The 20,534-nt window shown below is 33.2% G+C and overlaps 1 protein-coding gene across 2 annotated transcripts; it reads right to left on the bottom strand.

Annotated features, from left to right (window-relative positions):
* Nucleotides 1–17,361: 17,361 nt before the first annotated feature.
* On the bottom strand, nt 17,362–20,249 carry LOC145047609 (etoposide-induced protein). Of its 2 annotated transcripts, none has more exons than XR_013682295.1 (11): nt 20,063–20,249; nt 19,913–19,978; nt 19,126–19,273; nt 18,741–18,793; nt 18,488–18,640; nt 18,347–18,410; nt 18,180–18,265; nt 18,019–18,101; nt 17,861–17,937; nt 17,621–17,720; nt 17,362–17,532 (listed from the first exon to the last, which is right to left on the bottom strand). XR_013682295.1 is itself a non-coding variant. In XM_078995911.1 (11 exons), the coding sequence occupies exons 1-11, from the start codon at nt 20,182–20,184 to the stop codon at nt 17,466–17,468; spliced, it is 1,035 nt and encodes a 344-aa protein (XP_078852037.1). In that variant the 5' UTR covers nt 20,185–20,249; the 3' UTR covers nt 17,362–17,465. The 2 variants fall into 2 exon arrangements, 1 of the variants encoding a protein (XP_078852037.1); XM_078995911.1 differs by having other exon boundaries at nt 17,621–17,736.
* Nucleotides 20,250–20,534: the final 285 nt, after the last annotated feature.

Here is a 20,534-nt window from a genome sequence, read left to right as displayed (position 1 = left end):
CAACCCTTAACCTCACACCTTCACCCCTTCTTCTCTCTCTAGAAACACTCTCTAAACCTCCCGAAACCCCCCAAAAAGCCTAGTGAACCCCCTAGCACGAGGCGGAAGCCCCGGAGCGCCTGACGGCTCCGAAAGGAAGAGCCTTCGGCTCAGAAACTCTGCTCCGGCAGAGCCCGGTTTCCAAGGAAACCCGCTGTTAGTGAGCTATACCTACCCTATGTTTAGTATAGCTTATGTTTTAATATAGTAACGTTATTAGGAACTTATAATGAGTATTTAGGCTATTATTATGAGTTATATAAGAGTGTTTCTTAACGCTTATATAATAGTAATAATATCTAGACTATTAATTAGTCGTTGTTAACGTTAGACTAAACTCTAGTGGTAATGATACTAGGTTTTGTCCGAGGGAAATTGTTTTAACAGTAACGAAGTGTTGTCCGACTACTGAGTCATCACCTTATCAGGTGAGTGCATAGTTACTTTCATCTTACACATAGATATGAAATATTTTATATAAACTACGTGCTATGTATGCATATTATCTGAATACTTGTTGTTTATGCTGGATGAACGTTTTTATACATGTTTTAAATGATTTAAACTGTATACGTATTTTATATATACAAATATGTTGGGTATGACATGGGTAGATGAATGAGGAGAGATAAAAGATGATGTGAGTAAACATTGGTAGCTATAGACTTAGTGCCTAATAAATAACATCGGTAGTTATGGACTTAGTGCCTATTGGACAAACACTGGTAGCTATGGACTTAGTACCTGTTAGGAATTGGTAGTTATGAACTTAGTACCTATTAGATAAACACTGGTAGCTATGGATTTAGTAGCCGATGAATAAACTATAGCAGCTATGGAATTAGTGCTTTACGAACGAGCATTGGCAGTTATGGATTTAGTGCCAATCCTATAACCCTGGAAGCAAGGGACTTCGGAATAAACAAATGCAGGATAGATGACTCTTAGGATAGATCCTTAAGAGTAAAGAAGACAATGGGGATGTGTAATTGGGTTGATTGTTTGATTGTTTAAACATAATAATTATATTATTGTGGGTTGAAAACCCTATGTACTCAGCAGTTTCCCCAACCTGACCCACTCAGTTTATTTATATCATAGGTGTTGGTATGAAGTCACATTACACTGAGAGATTAAGGAGATATAAATCACTAGTGATACTGAATGTAAGTTCTATTTATGCTTATGTTTTTGTATTGACGTTGACATCCCAAATGTTTTAAAATGAATAAAATACTTTTCTTTGGAAATGCTTTGATAACGTATTTATCATGTTTTACTGGGAACAAATTCCGCAACATTTTTATTAAAAGAGGTACTCTGATTTTTATAAAGCATAAACAAAATCGGTCTTTTCTGGCCGTGAAAATAGGGATGTCAAAGTCTTACATCAAACCATATAAGGGAAAATGTTGACAGCTTAGTAGTCTAGATAGCATACTGAAAGACAGGAATATTTTACAGACAAGTGCTTCATAGAGCATAGATAAGAAAAGGTTATTCCTTAAATCAAAAGAAAAGATGTGATAGACATCTTCTACCGGCGACGGGCATTCCTCGGGTGAACCCTAAGGTCTTCCAGTTGACGCAACACTTCTTGGAGATGTCGCTCGTGAGCTCTCTGATAAACTCGAAGTTCTACAAATTCAGCTCGGGATGCAACTAGTTGTTTCTGCAGAGTCTCATTGGTTCTTCCAGTCCTTTCCACAGCCTCTTCGCATTGGCAAATGCGGACCATGTTAATACCAGAGTTGGCTTCAATTTCCATGACTCGATCGATGGTTGCTCGACCTTGCTCCACATTCCGAGCAATCCTACGGACCATGATTGGTAGGACTCGGTCAGCTAAGCCACCCTTTCTTAGGTTGTAAATGCTTCAATCCCCGTTGTAGGGTAAAGGTTGACCCTGTTCATCACTCCAACGATTCAAGTTTGTCACCCACAAGGGTGTGGGACCTTGAAATATTGGTCGGGGTTGAGATTTGGGACTTGACCCTCTTGGGGTAGGTTGTTGACTTCTGGCTCGGAGTCAGAAACATCAGAAAAGCCTTCAGCGTGGTGATCATCCAAAGGGATTGGATGATCATCTCCTGGCTCATCTTTAAGCCATCCAACATTGCCTTCGTTTGGGAAGTACGGGTCGCCATGAGGATGGAATCCATCCATGTTATCTACGTGAGAAAAGGAGTATAAGAATCTAATATAAACAGACGTACTACTTAAGATAATTATAAGATGATGCTTACCAGTTACTTCAACACTTGCGTAGTGCATACCAGTTATATGAAATCAAAACAGGATAGACCTTCGAATAAGTAACCCTAACTCCAAATCCACAACCAAACAAGGAACAGGAAGTAAAGAAAAGACCACAAATTCTAATTCTATGACACCTTAATCTCATATAACCTTAGTTTATCCACTTAGCAACCATTGACCTACTAATAAAGACCTTTTTAGTTCTCAGATAAGAAATTATAGTAACACAAAATACTCCTATAGTATTTTAAGTTCATGTTTTGTTCTAATGTTATCATTGTAGTGGTGTTGGTAAGTTTTTAGACTTATGGCCATATCACAACCATTCCCGGGCATGTGCTAATCACTTCCCGAACCAACATAGTTGATCAAGCTATGTCACTCCCAAAACTGACCATACATCCCCGAGTCTACTTGTGATGTGCAACAATCGTAATACTTTTATCTGTCCTAGTGACACTGATTTTAGTATGAATGCAGGTATGTATACTTAGTTAAATATTTTACTATTTAAAAGTATAAACTTTTGGTTAGAGTATTTTAATCCTGTTGTGTTTATAGTTTGTATATCTTTTATGGGTTGATATACTCAATTCACTATAAACAATGCTCTGATACCAATCTGTCACACCCCAAAACCGGAACGGCGGAAATGTTCGGGGGTGGAGGACGTCATGTACAATATCACAACACAGAATAAAAAGTAAACATGCAAAAAAACATCATCCATTGCATTAATAATATAATTTAATACAAGTGTGTTTTGTATAGTTTGTAAGACACCAAAAATATGAATCAAAATAAAAGATGAGTCTTGAATGCGCTCCATCCTCTAAAAAGCTGGCATCGGTACCTATCTACTGATGACTTGAGAATACAAGTTATTTTGAAAGAGTTTATCAACTTTAAAGCTAGTGAGTTCATAAGCATTTTAGTGTCATTGTTTGTATCAAACTATTTGTAACAGTGTTTGAAGTATGAGTTTGTAAATGTTTGTAGTAAAAGTATGTCAATGTTTGTAAATGTTTGTAACTCCAAGAAAATCCTATATTTTCTACTAAAAGTAGCCTTCTACCAAGGCCCGACTGTTTTGTATGTTCGTTTTTGTAAAAGTGTGTAATTTTCTCAAGTGTAACTATCATTAACAAAATATAGTTTATACAATTCTGATTATGTGAGAATATCACAAAGTGAATGCAATGGTAAAATAATGTAGTACTGTAGTGTTGTATTATAGTAACTACTGGTGTACTAGCTACCTCAAAACCGGATTTTTATCAAGGTATAATGTGATTTGATTGTACCATACTATCGACTAAAAACATGATGATGAAAGACGTCGGAAGTAATGACATTTGGCACCCGTAGACCTGCAGGTCCCACTATAGCTAGCAGTAAAGGTGTAGGATAGTCAATCCATTATTGATCTATACACAAACTCACGCTCTCCCTCCAGGAGACTCTGGATACAAATCGAGCCATGGCAGTGATGACATGCCCTGAAACAGTGGTTCACATTTATGTTATAGTATACTTGTATATGTATTGTATGTACTAGTATAGTGTATGTATTGTTTCTCGTTATAGTATTCTCTATCTGTTTCTCTTCATAGTATGTTTGTATAGTTTCTCATAATAGTAAGTTCTCTTAGTTTCTCATCATAGTATAGCTGTATAGTTTCTCATAATAGTAAGTTCTCTTAGTTTCTCATCATAGTATAGTTGTATAGTTTCTCATAATACTAAGTTCTCTTAGTTTCTCATAATAGTAAGTATTGACTCATGAATGAACTGACTCTTTGTATGATTCATTGAACTAGAGGTAATGAGTAGTATATCCCTAAACTATACCTATCATAGTTTACTAGTAGAATTGTTTTTATGACTGAATGTATTGAACTGAGATAAAATCCTTCATATATGTACATATATACATAATATATAACTAAGGATCCAACGACACTCGGACAAACAACATGGTACTCTAGATCCACAACCAAACAAGGAACAGGAAATAAAGTGAATTGTCAATCCTAAGTCCTTCGATCCTTACTTATATAACCATATATAAGTTTGAAAGCTGTAAAAGAAAAGGTTTTTTTGATAAACAATTTGAAGTAATTTGATTGATAAAACAGTTAAAAGTATAGTAAATCCATTTGTTTGATAGTTATTAATCACATGTGATTAATATAATAACTATAATGATTCAACTTGTATCCCCCCCCCCCCCCTAAAAGCATTTAATATCATTTAAAAGGTTGATTAAGGGGTATGAACTCACCTATAGTGAGTAGCTTGGATGAAAAAGTGGTGTAATATGCTAGGTGTCAAGTGAGGACTTGAGCACACACAAGGATCCTAGTTAGCACATAATGACACATATATGCATCTAATTAGTGATTAAACAACTAATTTAACAAGTATAGGCACCCTAGAACATGGAAAACACTTTGATTCAAGTGTTATAAGTACTAAAAGGTTGCATCTAAGGGTTGTAGGGGTGTACCATTGAGTTTACGGCCCATGAGCAAACTCCCTTTGAGTTTATAGCCTAGGGTTTGCAACCCTAATGTGTTTACGGTCGTAAACTCATGGCAAGGTGTGCCATTTTGATGTTTAAGGTCTTATAAGTGCATTGCGAGTGTTCTAGACTTGGTTCCAAGGCTTAGGAAAGAGTTTATAGCAACATTGCACCCATCATTTGGGTTTACGGCGCAAGGAGATTGCCTTGGCCACAAACACTAGTTTTTTCTTGATTTTGTGTTGTTTCCATGGAGTAATATAAGTGATTTAGTCATATAACAAACCAAGGTAAGAGTACTTACAATGTAGAAGCTTGTAAGAGTGTTTAAAGTCCAAGAACACTAGTGTGTGTTCTTGGTGAAATGAAGAACACTTGAAGATCTATGAAAAAAAATGATTTCATGGATGAAATCATGTATAACCACTAGATAAGTAGTTGTAACAACAAATCAAGAGAAGAAATGCTTACATTTTTGGAAGATTGGAATGAAGATCTTATGATACTTGAGAGGGAATTGGAGGTTCTTGAACTTGAAAGGAAAGAATGGTGGAAAATTGATGTAAACTCATGCATATAGCATGAGTTCACGGCCATGATGGAGTTTACGGCCCAAACTCCTAAAGTTTGGCCGTAAACACCATTTAAAGGGGGTTAAAGCTTGATTGTTGGTCAATAAACCTAGAGGATACTTCCTTTCACTAATTCCTTTGATGTATTTAAGATTAAAACACCCAAATAGACTCCAAGAGTGCTAAAAGTTAGCAGAAACAAGTTTTCCTTTGATTGAAATGTAGGGTTTGTACAAGATAGAAATTTCGGGTTGTCACATCATCCCGTATTATCTTCTTTATTCTTAAGGATATACCGTAAGTATCATCTATGCTGGTAGTACTAGTTTAGGGATTCCTCCATGATACTTGTCAGTAGGTATTCTTCCATATTTAATCCTAATGATTTGTCCTAAGAAATAGGCACGAAGTCCATTGTTGTCAGGGTTTATCTAATAGTCACTAAGTCTATAATTGCCAGTGTTATATATTAGGAATTAAGTCTATAGCTGCTAGTGTTTATCTTATACGCACGAAGTCCATAACTGCCAGAGTTTATCTTCTTTGTTGATAGTACTATTTTATGGAGTCCACCTATAATACATGCCAATGGGTGTTTATAGTACATCGGATGAATACATGGTTCACAAATACTTACAGGTTGTGAGCCTACTAGCGTTCCACTGGACTGTCTAGAATAATCTATGACTATCAGATATACTCTGTTAGATGACGTTATCTTTAAAGTCAAGGCATGTCGTCATCTATTTCATCTTTCATCTATCATCATCTATATCATCTTACATCTCCCATCATCTATATCATATTTCATTTACCAATCTTTACCCAATATATTTGTAGGTAAAAAAATACATATATAGTTTAAATCAAGTAAAACATGTATAAATCGTTTATCTATCATAGATACCAGGAACACAGATAATAGGAACATACAACATGTATTTATATTAAATACTTCATGTCTATGTGTAAGATGAAAGTAACTATACACTTACACAATAACACAATAAATGTCAATTACATTGGAACTTTTATATATATATATATATATATATATATATATATATATATATATATATATATATATATATATATATGTTGTGTGTGTGTATATCGGCATGGGATAACTCAAAATATATTGTAGCTCACATGGTTCAGCGCCTCACCTTTAGAGTTTAAGGTCTCATGGTCGATTTTTGTCTTTCGTGTTTTTTTTCAAGGCATTGATTTTACTTTCAGTTTTAGAAACAATGCATCTCATCCTACATCCAACTTATCCCTTATATAAACAACATAGGTTCCTTCCTTTTCATTCAAATGCATGAGGTGTGACATATTGTTTGTGGTATGAAACACATGCTTACGTTATCCTTCTACATAAGGATTCTTATATTCTTAAGAGTTGCTAAGTCCCAACCTAACATTTGGTTAAATGGTGATTTTGTAGCTAACTTTAAATTTTATTGGGTTTTAATTTTTGAAACCGAAGCCTATCGGTTTGGTGTCACTATTGTTGTAAATTCCTAAGTAGAAACTATTTGGAACTAATGTTAACTACTATTTTGTCATTCCTATTTATTGATGAGTAAATAATGATATAAATACGTATAGAATAGAATTTTTAGGACGTTCTTAAGATCTTACAGACCATATCATAAATACTTATAAAGCTAGTATTTTTTTCTTGAATCTCATGCATTTGAAACCCCATTCTTTTTTTCTTTCACCACATTCATTTGAAACTCCCATGACTTTTCAATTTCTTTATATTAATAATAATGGTTATAATTTAGTAATTAGGTTAAATAAATATAAAACCTAAAGTGTAATCATATATAAACTAAATTTCAATCTTAAAATAATATCTTTACTTCTACTTATAAAATTATGTTTTTTATTAAAATAATATATTTACTTCTACTTATAAAGGATTCATTTTTCATTTCACCACATTCATTTGAAACTCACATGCATTTTTCCTTTCACCACATTCATTTGAAACTTCCTTGACTTTTCAATTTTTTCTAATAATAAATATAAGTTGGTTAATAAGGTTAAATAAATACCAAACCTAAAGTGTGATCATATATAATTTAAATTTCGATATTAAAATAATATATTTACTTCTACTTATAAAGTTACGTTTTTTTAACTTTTAACATATTATAGTTAATTTATTAGTTTTAATATATTGTTGGATGTAAACCGTTATCATTTTAAATATATAATTTTGGAACAATTTGTATAATATACTTACATTATTAATTTAAAAATAATATTATAGGGTCAACATAAATATAAATTTTAGTTTAACTTAAACAATCTAAAAAAATATTTTGTAAATAGTTAAAAATGATAAATTGTAGTGTCTTTCTAATAATGATTATAAGTTGGTTATTAAGTTTAAATAAATATCAAACGTAAAGTGTAATCATAAATAAACTAATTTCAGTTTTAAAATAATATCTTTACTTATACTTATAAACTTACGTCTTTAAGTTTTAACATATTATACTTAATTTAATAGATTTAAAATGTTGTTATATGTAAACCATTATCAGTTTAAAGTTACAACTTTTGAATAGTTTGGACGAAATACTTAAATTGTTAATTTAAATATAAAATTACAGTGTCAACTTAAATATAAATTTCAGTTCCACTTAAAAAAAAACAAAGAATATTTTGTAAATAGTTAAAAGTGATAAATGCAAAAACTAAATTGTAATATCAATTTAACTAAAATATTTCCTAAATATGTTTTTATAATCGTGAAAATTTTTCAAATAAGTAGTTTAAAATAATTTACAATAAAAATAGTTAAAAATAAATCTATATAAATATTTATATTGTTGCCTTTAAAATAAAAAAAATAATGTTTGATATTTTAACAAGGTATAATGTTAGAAATTAAAACATTAAGCAAATAAATTTTAAAAAAAAAATAATTATTAATAACAACTATAAATAACATTAAACCATATATTATATTTAAATTTATTCATGAGTAACTCGCTGATAGAAGTCATTCAAACGATTGAGATTATGCAGTTTTAATAGATTTATATATTACCATATAATTCAAAATAATCTATATATTATATCAATTTAATATACAAATTATTATATCAAATTTAACAATAATGTTATTGTTATATTTAAAAAAAAACATATATTTGTAAAAAATTCACCCATATAGATATTTGTGCGCAACACGCGGACATTTGCCTAGTACACTAATATAGGAACGCTATTTTTTTAACAACACAGACCATGACTGTTCTCCCACTCCCAGTTTTGTGAATAAAACTCAACTTCCTTTCGTACGACTAATTTCGTGACACTCTCATATAGTTAAAATATAGTTTAAGAAAAATAAACAAAGACGATACTAAAAGCATTCCCAGGGTCATACTTGTATGCCCTATAATGAATAATCTCCCCTGCTTTTAACAGTATTTATTGTTAGATTTGAGGTATAGTAATGTTTGGAATTCTGAGAATTGTGTAATACACTTTCAGATTAAAGCATTTGGGTGGTACTCCCAATATTCTTTAATCGGATAAGACTCAGAGGGACAAGAACTTGCGCTGCCCCCGGACCTCGTTCGTTTAGGGGCTTCGCCCTTAAATAACAATGTACTTTGAAAACTTGATCAAACTTAAACAAGTGTGTACTCCACACCTCCCTTACTTGTTTAATATTTATCAAGATCACCTTTGATCAACAAAGTAATCCCATTACACTTAAATAATATTAATGATAACAAATCACCAACATTTATTCAAACTATTTTCTTAAGTAATTTGTCATCAGAGTCATTATCTCATATAGCTTGGTTATGAGTTTATGACTACTGTTTAGTGCCATTAAAAAGGTCGAAAATATATGGCGGTTCTTCTTTTGCAGGTTGCTCGATACCTCAACCTATCAACTATCGGACAATAAATTTAGAGCCAACTCGTCCATGTTAACGTTTTTGGAATCTTAAATGATTTACAGGAAAAGTTCTTAAATTAAAAACAAATTCAAATCAATTTATTTCCAACGACAATTAATATTTCAATTCATAATAAAGATTATGATACATTAATGTTATTTTAATAATATAACATAAATATAATATAATATCCTTTATTCTATATCTCTTGTATCAATCATGGCTTATCCTATTGGCTTTGGTTGTAGAAGATTCTATCTTATCTGTCAAAATTTGTTCTTCCATTGAAAGTCTTTTATGGTTCTAAAATAATAATAATAATACGATAGAATAAACAACAAACAAGTTTTTCCTTGATTCGTTTTATTTTAATTTTGAGGTTAAATAAATGCCACAAACGAAAAAGGAATCATTTTTAAATTTATCGTATTTGACGTTATGATATATTACAATGGTTGTATTTAGAAAATTCTTTATAATACATATAACCGAAACTCTTATAATAAATTATAGATCATAAAAATAATTCTTATAATTAGGTAAAGTCGCAATTTATGATACTTAAGAGATTTCATTCTCTACTAATAACATTAATAAATTCAAAACTTACGAAAACTTCTGTACAAATAGCGGCATGTTGCATGCACAGGGTCAAAATTTGTTGACAACGTGGAGTCATTTCCATTCCATTTAAAAATCCAGTACAAAATCTCTTCGAAATTTGGGTGGCCCACATTATAAAGTGATTAGCTTTTTTGTTATATATGAATTTTAAATAACATGAAAATAATAAAATTCAACGATATATAACAATCTAAGAATTATTAATCACAATTGGTTGTTGGTAATCATTTCAAGTCATCATTCAATTTTGACACAACGCACACCAATCTTAAATTCATAATGTGTGAGCTAACAGAATTTGCAATTATCTGGTTTCCATAAATATTAACAATTTTCAAGTATTTATGTTCATAATTTATACAATCACAATTATTTTTTTGAATTAAAATAAATACGATTGTTATAAACATTTTCATAACATTCAAAACATATAAATATTAATCATCAAAATACATAAGTGCGGATATAATAAAATAAATTGTTTGGTTACTAATTATGTAGTTATAATTTAGTATTTGATGCTTTTATTTTTAATAAGGTTATTGTTTATGTACCTAACAAACTTACGTATAATGATTTAAATGGTCTCTTGTGAGTATTTTTTGTATTTTAAGGGCATATATTTTTGTTTTCTGGTTTTAAATTGGCACTTTCGTAAATATGAAGGGCTCACCTGGTGACACCCATCCCACGTAGCATTTTTCTAATTCCACGTAATATCCAATTAGATTAGTTAAGACGATGTCATTATCACGTGTATATGAGTTAATGAGACATATTTTACGTTTGAAACCCTTCAACTGTCTCTTTCGAACTCTTTCTTCTATAACATCCTCATCCAAATCCTTTGTTCAACTGTTCTTCGGTCCTACCCTGTTCTTCAATTGTTTGTCGCTCAAATCAACGAACTGTGTCATTGCTATGGCCATTTACATGAAGATTGATCTACATTTTGCCAAAAATTTTACCAGGTACCCTGCTATTATTTACTCAGATGGAGTCGAGCAAAGATTTGCTGATGTTGATTTGCTGGAATGGACAAGAATGAATTTGTGGAGTTCCTTCAAAGATTTCTTGTTGAGAGATGTGTGAATGTGTACTTTTGCATGCCCAATATTGACTTTCCTGATAGATTGAGGATAATCACCACCGACATGGATTACATGGAACTAATCGAAGTAGGGTATGCTTCTGAGGATAATCACCACCGACATGGATTACATGGAACTACAGAAATGGCTTCATCCATTTTCAGATTGTGTTGAGCAAACTGTCCCAGGATCCTTAACATTTCATGGAATTGTTCCATAACAGGCCTAGAGTCAATCATTTTGTAACCCATAAAGTTACTGACAAGAAACTTCTTGCTAGAAGCATCTTCTGCCATGTATTTGGATTCAAGAGAATCCCACAGTTCTTTTGCAGATTCGAAATTTTGATAGATATCAAAAGAGAGTCAGACATATCATTGAGAATATGACCACGACATATGTAATCATCATTTTCCCACTTTGATCTCCTTGTTGTTGCCTCCAAAGGTTCATCTTCAACAGATTCTGGTAAGACTGGCATGGGTGTACTCAGAACATATACCACTTTCAGAGTGGTAAGGAGAAAGTGCATCTTCTTCTGCCATCTACGAAAATCTTGTCCTTCAAACTTGTTCAATTTGTTAAACTTGCTTGTCATATCCTTCACAGAATCGCCACTTGCCATGATCACAAAATACTTCGATTTATGTTAGAAATTTGGGTTTAGAAAGGCTTGGAAATTCTGAGAATTGTGATTATCACTTTCAAATCGAAGTATTTGGTGGTACTCCCAAATCTTCAATTGGATAAGACTCAGAGAGACAAGAACAAAGAATGTTTGATGATATTTTCGTATGTCCAAGAAAATGAGACCAAAACCAACTTTTAACAACTTTGTCTGAAAACTGTCATATGACAGTTTTAAACTGTCATAAAACCATAAAAACTGTCATAAAACGGATATATGGATAAGGGTCAAACCAATGGTCAATTATTTGGAAAATCAATTTTCTGATCCCAGCCAGGGGCTCTGCCCCTTGGACCCCGCTCCCAGGGGCGCTGCCCCCGGACCCCCGTTCGTTCAGGGGCTTCGCCCCTAAATGACAGTGTACTTTGAAACTTGATCAAACTTAAACAAGTGTGTACTCCACACCTTCCTTACTTGTTTAATATTTATCAAGATCATTTTTGGTTAACACAAAGTAATCTCATTACACTTAAATAACATTGATGATCAAAATCACCAACACCATCTTGGTGTTAATGTACATCAATGGATTCTTGAAGAGCAAGTAAAAGTTTGCGGTTCTTTAGACGAATTGTCTAGTGCAAATGAAGTTCATGAAGAAGTGCAAAGTTGTATGGATATAGATGATGGAATCGACATGCATGATTTACATGGTGGACGGGATGATATCCAAGGTGCAAGGGAGGATTTGCAAGGTGGCAAGATGATGACATTCACATGGAAGTGGACACTGAACAAGATAAGTGCATTCCTATGAACAATAAAAAATGATGAGTTTCTGAGTAAGTTGTGCCCAAAGAAGCAAGTCACCCCACATAGTCCACCTAGTGAGGAGCCATATGATCATTTAGGATGAGGTAATATATAATGACCTAGCTATTTATAATGATAATGTTTATTAGAAAAAGCAGAAGCTTTTTTTAGGTATGAGATTTGAAACATATGATGTGTAACTATGTTGTTGCAAAGTTATTAGTTATGTTACAAAAAAAATGATAGTAGGAGACTATTAATGAAATGTTGTTCTGGACAGTGGAAGTTTAGAATGTGGGCTTCTTGGATGAGTGAGGAAAAGTATTTCTAGATTAAGAGTCTCATAAATGAGCATAATTATGCAAGAAACTTCAAGTTAGGTTCAGTTGTGAACTATTCCTGGATTAGTACTCATTACACGACACAATTCTTACAGAAACAAAAGGTTAGTGTCAGGCTACTTAGGAATGATGTTAAAGAGAAATTTGGTATAGATGTGAGTATGGGACAGTGTAGAAAAGCAAAGAAGTATGTAATTGAACTGATTGAAGGAACACTAATGGAGCACTATGCAAAGCTCTGGTAATATGGTGAGGAGATTAGAAGATCAAATACAAGATCAATAGTCAAAATGGATGTCAATTCTATGCCAGATGATAAGAATTATTTTAGCAAGTTTTACTTGTATTTTGATGGGCTAAAGTAAGGGTGGAGAGGAGCTATTAGAGGCTATCAAAGAAGTACTGCCTACTAGGGGTGGCAGTTGATGACACGACACGACAAAAATACATGATACGAAACGAAATTGGGACAAAACTAAAATTCAAATTTGCTTTCGTGTCGTGTTCGTGTCAAGTGTAAAAAACACAGCGTCGTGTCATGTCATGTTCGTGCTCAAATTCGACACGAAATTGATACGATTTAGTATTTGTCTGTCATGTTTTTCATGTTTTTTGTGTTTGTTGTGTCATATATGATTAAGTATTAATTAAATAAACTAATTTTTATTTTATTTTATATTTGTTGTGTAGTGTCGTGTTTGTTGCTTTTTAATCTGTTTGTTTTCGTGTTAGTTAAAAAAAACATGACATCGTGTCGTGTCGTATCGTGTTCGTGTTACTTAAAACACTGTCATGTCAAACAAAAACACGACACATAGGCAGTGTGCAAGGCATATTGTTGCCAACTTTAGAAAAAAGATTCACTGGTGTACACTATGAGACCATGTTTTGGAAGGCAAGCAAGGTATCCATTAAGCCTTTATTCAATGCTTCCATGAAGGAGATTTAAGTGCTTAACCTTGCAGCCTTTTGCTTATCTTATGGAAAGAAACCCCAAATTTTGGAGTAAATCATTCTTTCAAGAGGGGAGGATGTGTAATGCAGTGGAGAATGGATTATCTGAGAGCTTCAACAGTGTCATCAGCGATGCAACGAAAAAAGCCAATCATCACCATGTTAGAGGATATTAGATTGTATGTTATGGAGAGGATATACAATTTAAAGATCAAAGGTAGTTCATGGTCTGATTAGAAGCCTTGCCCGGCAATTACACTCCTAATAAATCAACTGAAAAGAGCTCAAAGGTACTTTCTAATCTTTACACTCGTAATTGTATTTAGGTACTTACTTATTCCATGTTTGCAATAGGTATTGGTAGGTTTTACCAAGTGGTCTAAACCAATTTGAAGCAATAAACATGGCTGAGTCCTATGTTGTTGACCTAGACAAGAAGACTTGTACTTGTATAGTGTGGCAACTTAATGGGTATGGATGCGTTCATTTAGTTGCAATTATCTCATTTTTTTAATAGAGATGTTGGTACTTATGTGGATACAAGTTCTATGGTGTTGTATACAAGAACACTTACAAGTACCTGATTCATGGGATGAATTGTAGCAATATGTGGTCACCTACTGACTTCATACCACATATTCTACCAATGAACTGTAGAATGTTAGGTAAACCAAAGGTTAACATAAGAAGAGCCGCATCAGAAAATCTCCCACAACACAATGTGCCTAAGGCAGGGGAAAAATATCATGCAATGTGTGTAGCAAGTGGGGCATAATAAGGTAAAATGCCCTCAAGCTGAAAGACCTCAAGTGCAAAAACCTCAAGTTGGAAGGAGGCCAAAACTAAATGTGATAAAAAGGAAAACAATTGTCAATGAAAATGGTGAAGGAGCACGAGGAGTTGGTGCAGGAAGCAGTTGATCAAAATCAGTGCCTGAAAGGAAAAATGGAGAAAAACAGTGGGTAAGTGTAAAACAAAGAAATCAGAGAGAATCATCAAGATGAAACTTTCTAAGAGATTTAAGAGCAAAGATGGGAAATGATATACTAGTGCAAACCCATTGGACCTTAATAAGTAGGATATGTTTTCCTTGAACTTGTTATGTTTGTACTTGGTTGTACTTAGTTGTTATGTTTGGAATTGGGTTGTACTAGGTTGATTTTTTTTTTTGGATTTCTTATAACTTTATTTCTTTAAGAAACATATGTACTTGTTTATTTGTTTGTGACTGATTTGTACTACTTATGTTTTTTGAGACACTTAGTTTGTTTAAGAAATATATGTACTTGTTTTCTTGATCGTGCATGGTACATGTTACCCAAGGGAACATAAGGTCAATAGTTCCAGGAATCAATGTTAATTTGGTTAGGTTACAAGGGAACATGTGGTCCTTGTAACATCAGTTAACACATGTGGTCTAATAGTTTGCTTTTGGTCCTTGAATAAGATGTAAGGTAACATCAATGGCCACTAGAACAATTAAGACATTAAGTTTAATGTAATATAATAACCAAATTAATACAACAACCATTCATGTTAAACATACAAACCAAAACAAAGTATATTACAAGTTATTCATAATTTAACCCAAATGACCTTGATTACAACTTGTACATAATTAAACACAAAAAATACCCAACTACATATTAGGTACATCTTCAACTTAAATACCTCGGATTGAAGCCTTTTGTTCAACCTAAACAACTCACTTATGATCACACCTGCATTGTTGCACTACATTTCATCAACCCAAGCTATAAAACCTGAACGAGCATTCTGATTCCAATTATTTTCATAAATTAGTACATGTTAAGAAAACTAGGGTTAACATCACAAAATGAACAAATGGTAAATTACTTTTTGGGACATGTATAGAATGGCCTTCCTGGGTTATTGGTAGTACATGATGTTCATATTATAGCCTCACTTCCACATCCACATTCCATGTTCTTCATTATGTAGCTTCACAGTGGAGAGTATTTGAAGAAGAAAACAATATGCAGGAATGAAACAAGTAGGTATAGAAGAAACTTTTAATTGATTGCTAGTATGTGGAAAAGACTAATTACCCCCACTGTGCAAGGCACGTGGGGTCACTAACATCCCCACTTCTTCCTTCTTCCCATTTCTAATGCACTTTCAACAAAAAAAATCTAGATAAAAATTAGAAAATATGATTATATGCAATGAACAAAAAACATGTAACTTAGAAAACGCTTGTTATGAAGACTGGTCTTTGATTCATCAGTGGGGTTCACTTACAAAATATTTGTCATAGAGACACATCTTTTACATATATCGCCAAAAAAGCAAATATAAAAATAAAAACACAAAATCTACATACTAATATGCTTCGTAACCACCATTGCTTCAAATTCACCCATCACCCTAGCTTAACAACGAAATGGAGCACAACCACCAGCCACACGAGCATCCCACCATTATGCCATCCATCGCAACACCAACAACTTTAAACTTCTGATCATGGTTATCCAACTTATGTTGGAGACTGATGTGGTCGATCATGCACACGATATAGTCTTGTCCGAGTTGCTCCTTCAACCATTGCATTTTAGATTGGTTATCTGCAATCGTTTGACTACATTCACAGGAGATTGAATGGAGCACATGGTAGTTGATGTCTTCACCAGAATTTAAAGAGTCGAGTGAAGGTGGTCGAGCCGACATTGTTTCTTTTTAAAGGTTCTTATCGATGAGTGTTTAGCCAAATATGGTAAACAAATTGCAGGGTTGTTTTACATCAAATCCCACATGGGTATGTCCCCGTTTAATACACAGACCTAATCCTAGAGCACATGGTTATCTGCAATCTTCTGACCCCATTCACAGAAGATTGAATGGAGCACATGGTAGTTGATGTCTTCACCAGAATTTAAAGAGTCGGGTGAAGGTGGTAGAGCCGACATTGTTGCTTTTTAAGGGTTCTTATCGATAAGTGTTTGGCCAAATATGGTAAACAAGTTTCAGGGTTGTTTTACATCAAACCCCACATGGGTGTGTCCCCATTTAATACATAGACTTAATCCTGGAACTCAATCGACTATAAGGGTTGGCGGGATGTCGGTAGAAATTAAAGGCAGTAATTAATCTTATGCATGTGTGTCATCAAGTCAACTCAGTATTGATTCAACGGGTTCACTCACCTGCTTACTTGGCGCGTGACTAGGAAGGAAAACCTACTAAAATGGATAAAAAGATTTTCCAATCGGTATTTAAAAAAAAAAAAAAAAAAAAAAAAAAAAAAAAAAAAAAAAAAAAACCTATGATTCACTTGATTTTCACCCTTAATTCATTATTGACTGATGTTCTTAATGAAGATGCCAAGAGCTAATCGCATACAAAGGCCTTGTGGTTTCATGCATAGACATACAACTACCCTCTAGCTTCATTTTTACAATAAATACCCCCTGTATTATGAGTGAAAAACGAAACTCCAAAGTTGCGTGTTTGAGTGTGCGTTTAGAAGAACTAATCAAAAAAGTGAAAAACCAATGATTTTTTTTTTTTTTTTGGAATCCTAGAAAAATGAATTAATGAACATATAAAAAACTTGAAACTACACACAAACTAATTAATTTAATGATTGCAACCATAAAACAAGTAAAATTGATCTTTGTACAATGTAGCTTTCCAAGTACTACTTAGGGTCAGCGTGTTGGTTTCAGAGTGCTTTCTTGTCGGATGTTTGTCCTTGAGGTTCCACAGGAAGAAGAGATAAGATTCGCATCCTATAAAAAAAAAAAACATATTATTTAAGACAAATTTTAGCTTAACATAATTTTTTTTTTTTTTTGGGGAAATAAATAGATTTCTTACAATAACTTATCCGCAACATAAAATATCGGAAGCTTTCCCAATTCTTGACCCCTCCATTTCATTTTTTGAGAGTTGACCACGCTCTCAGCATCTGAGCCTGCTGCAGTCAGAACAAACTGAGACACGAACAATTAAGTGTCGTTATAATATTAAGAAACGAGTGAAGAAATAACTATCTTGAAATTGTATTTCTGATATAGTAAATAGTATGAGTTTGATTAAAGGTTTTTGAGCATTTACCATTGGAAAGAGTACAGCCATTACACCATAACTTACTAAAGGAGAAAAGAAGAAAATAGCCAAAACGCAAGGAGATCCTGAAAGTACATTTTTCATATTTTAAATAACTGATATCCAGATGCAGATGCAAGTAAGTGAAAAATAAAAAGAAAAATCACCAAAACCAGCAAAGAACGCCCAGTTTGACTCAAAAAAGTCAAGCCTTTTATCCAAACTCAAACCAGAGAAGTTCCATTTGTACCTATAAAAATATCAAATGAGAAGCCACAATATTTAAAAAAAAAAAAAAAAAAAGGAAGCCATCAGCCATGCCACTTACTCAAAGCAGTAGTAGGCATACATCCACGAAAGAAGTATGAAATTAAGTGCCTTCCCAATATAAGGCACCAAACCCGTGAGGTAAACCTGTTATATAATTACCAAAGGCTATCTATCTATTACTTAAAAACAACAATGAAATATGAAATATGATATATATGTATATACCTCGAGAAAGAAAAAGGTCAATAGGAGGAGTGAATAGCCTTGTTCAGCTATTCCTATCATGACCCTGAAAATAAGTATGATGTTATTTATGGTTATGGCAACTAAATCAGCAACTCCAAAAAGTTTTTTTTTTTTTTTTACCGGCCAAGGTCAGTTGGTTTATCAACATGTGTATGTGTTTGTGTTGTATTTTCTGAAGTTGATGCCTCTTTTTTGTTATTGTTAGATGGAGTTGGATTGGTTGATCTAGGTGTTTCAGTCACTGTAAGACCAAACTGAGCAATATCGTTGTACCTAGATATAAGCAGTATAATTAATCAAAATCGATTGTTATTTATTATGTATGTGGGTGGAAAATGCTGTATTTAACACTCATTATAAATAAAAAATGTACCAGATAGTGCTTAAAATGAAGCTGAATATGTACAAAGGGTAGAACCATAGACCCTGTTCACAACCAAAATCATATCAACTCATCAGTAATGCTATTCATGGCATTTGCAGCATTTCAAAATCACAAAACATCTACTTCAAACGACAGAGAAGTCAAACAGGTCAAATCTCTCAAGCAGATGGGGTTCACTGGGTACAAAGGAAATCTGGAGACTTGAGAACAAACATATTTAGCATTTTGAGATTGTAGGCATCATGGCAAATTGGCAACTCACATTTCAAGAATTAATTCTCGATGATTGTTAAAAGTAGGCATCTTTAGATCAAAGATGTTAACCGAAGACAATGTACACATAAATTAACCAAGTTTCCTATTGTATACTCACATAAATAAGTTGTAAGAGTCCAAGTCGTAAGAAGGCATACAATCTTATAGGCATATGCGAGAAGCATAGATCTTGTTCAACATCCGAGACTCCAAAGGGTAGTATCCATTGTAGTGTTGGAATGATAAGAGATCTTAGAATGAAAATACTGCAAATAATACAAGTTTAGATCACCATATAGAGTATAAGGTCGAATGAGAATTGCAACTTAGTAACAGTTGAACATTATGCATCAGGAAACTCATAAACAAATAATTTATTTTTAGGGCTAAATGCTACAAATAGCATCGCACTTTCCTTTATTTGTTTATTGTAGCATCTTAATTTCATTTGTTTCGATTCCAACATTTTACTTGCACTTTCTCCCATTACGCATTCTACTTTGAAAAAATTCCCCAATTATAGCATTGTACTTTGATACTAGATTACTAGGTTATAGAAGTGAAAATTGCTTTGTAGTTGGATGGCATTGCTATGATTATTTAAGTACTGTGAATTCTACACGATTATAGATTCAAACCTAAACAATTTTGAGGTTCAAATTTGGCATAGATTTCCGCAATCGTAATGTTCTTTATATAATCAGACATAATTATCAATGTGATCTACGCAGACAAACTAATTCTAGTCAATTTTGAAGTTAAAAACGTTAACTAACGACCTCCAAATATCCAATAGTAACTCTTTCAGGAACATAGGTAGGATCGTTTTACTTCAATCAACTCAATTTTACAATAGTTACAAGTATTCGGAATCATCAGCACAAATTAACAGAGCAAGATATTACCTCCCTAAAAAGATAAAACCGTTTAAGAGAAAGCACTGTCCGGTTCGAATCATCAGTTGCCTCGACCTTCAGAAGCGAACAAAAAAATTAAAACAAAAGGTCGAAATTGAAGAAGCAACTTCTGTAAAAGTGGAAATAAAATTAGAGAACCTGAGACAGTAGATGACGACTCTGTGGAGACAGCAAGCTTCTCGAAAACCTTCGACCCACAACACCGATGCTTGCTTTAGCTTCGTGAGGTAGCCTCTGATCAAGGGGCCGATGTTTTCCATTACTGAATTTACTCTTTGTTTCGTGCGCGTGAGAGAGAAGAAATTGATTCCTCCAGCACCAAGCAGGTTACGTTTCATATGCCGAACTTTTAATGACTTGGTCCCTATATTCTATCGTTTGTAACAGGTTTAGTCCCTAAATGAGAAATTTAATGTATTGGTCCCTATAGTATATCATTTCTACTCTTTAGTCGGTCAAAACACACAAATTCCAGCACCTATCAGGCTATATCCAAAATTGCAAATTTGTCCCTCATCTCTGGGGAATTTATATTTAACTCCTGACATTCATAACTTTCAAATTTTTGTTGTCTCAAATCCAAAACTCAAATTTCGTTTGCAATTTTTGT

This window comes from Lactuca saligna, chromosome 5, assembly GCF_052625555.1.
Source record: "Lactuca saligna cultivar CGN05327 chromosome 5, ASM5262555v1, whole genome shotgun sequence".
Lineage (NCBI taxonomy): Eukaryota > Viridiplantae > Streptophyta > Magnoliopsida > Asterales > Asteraceae > Lactuca > Lactuca saligna.
The sequence above is the reverse complement of the archived record's forward strand: the minus strand, read 5'-3'. Positions and strand labels throughout refer to the sequence as shown.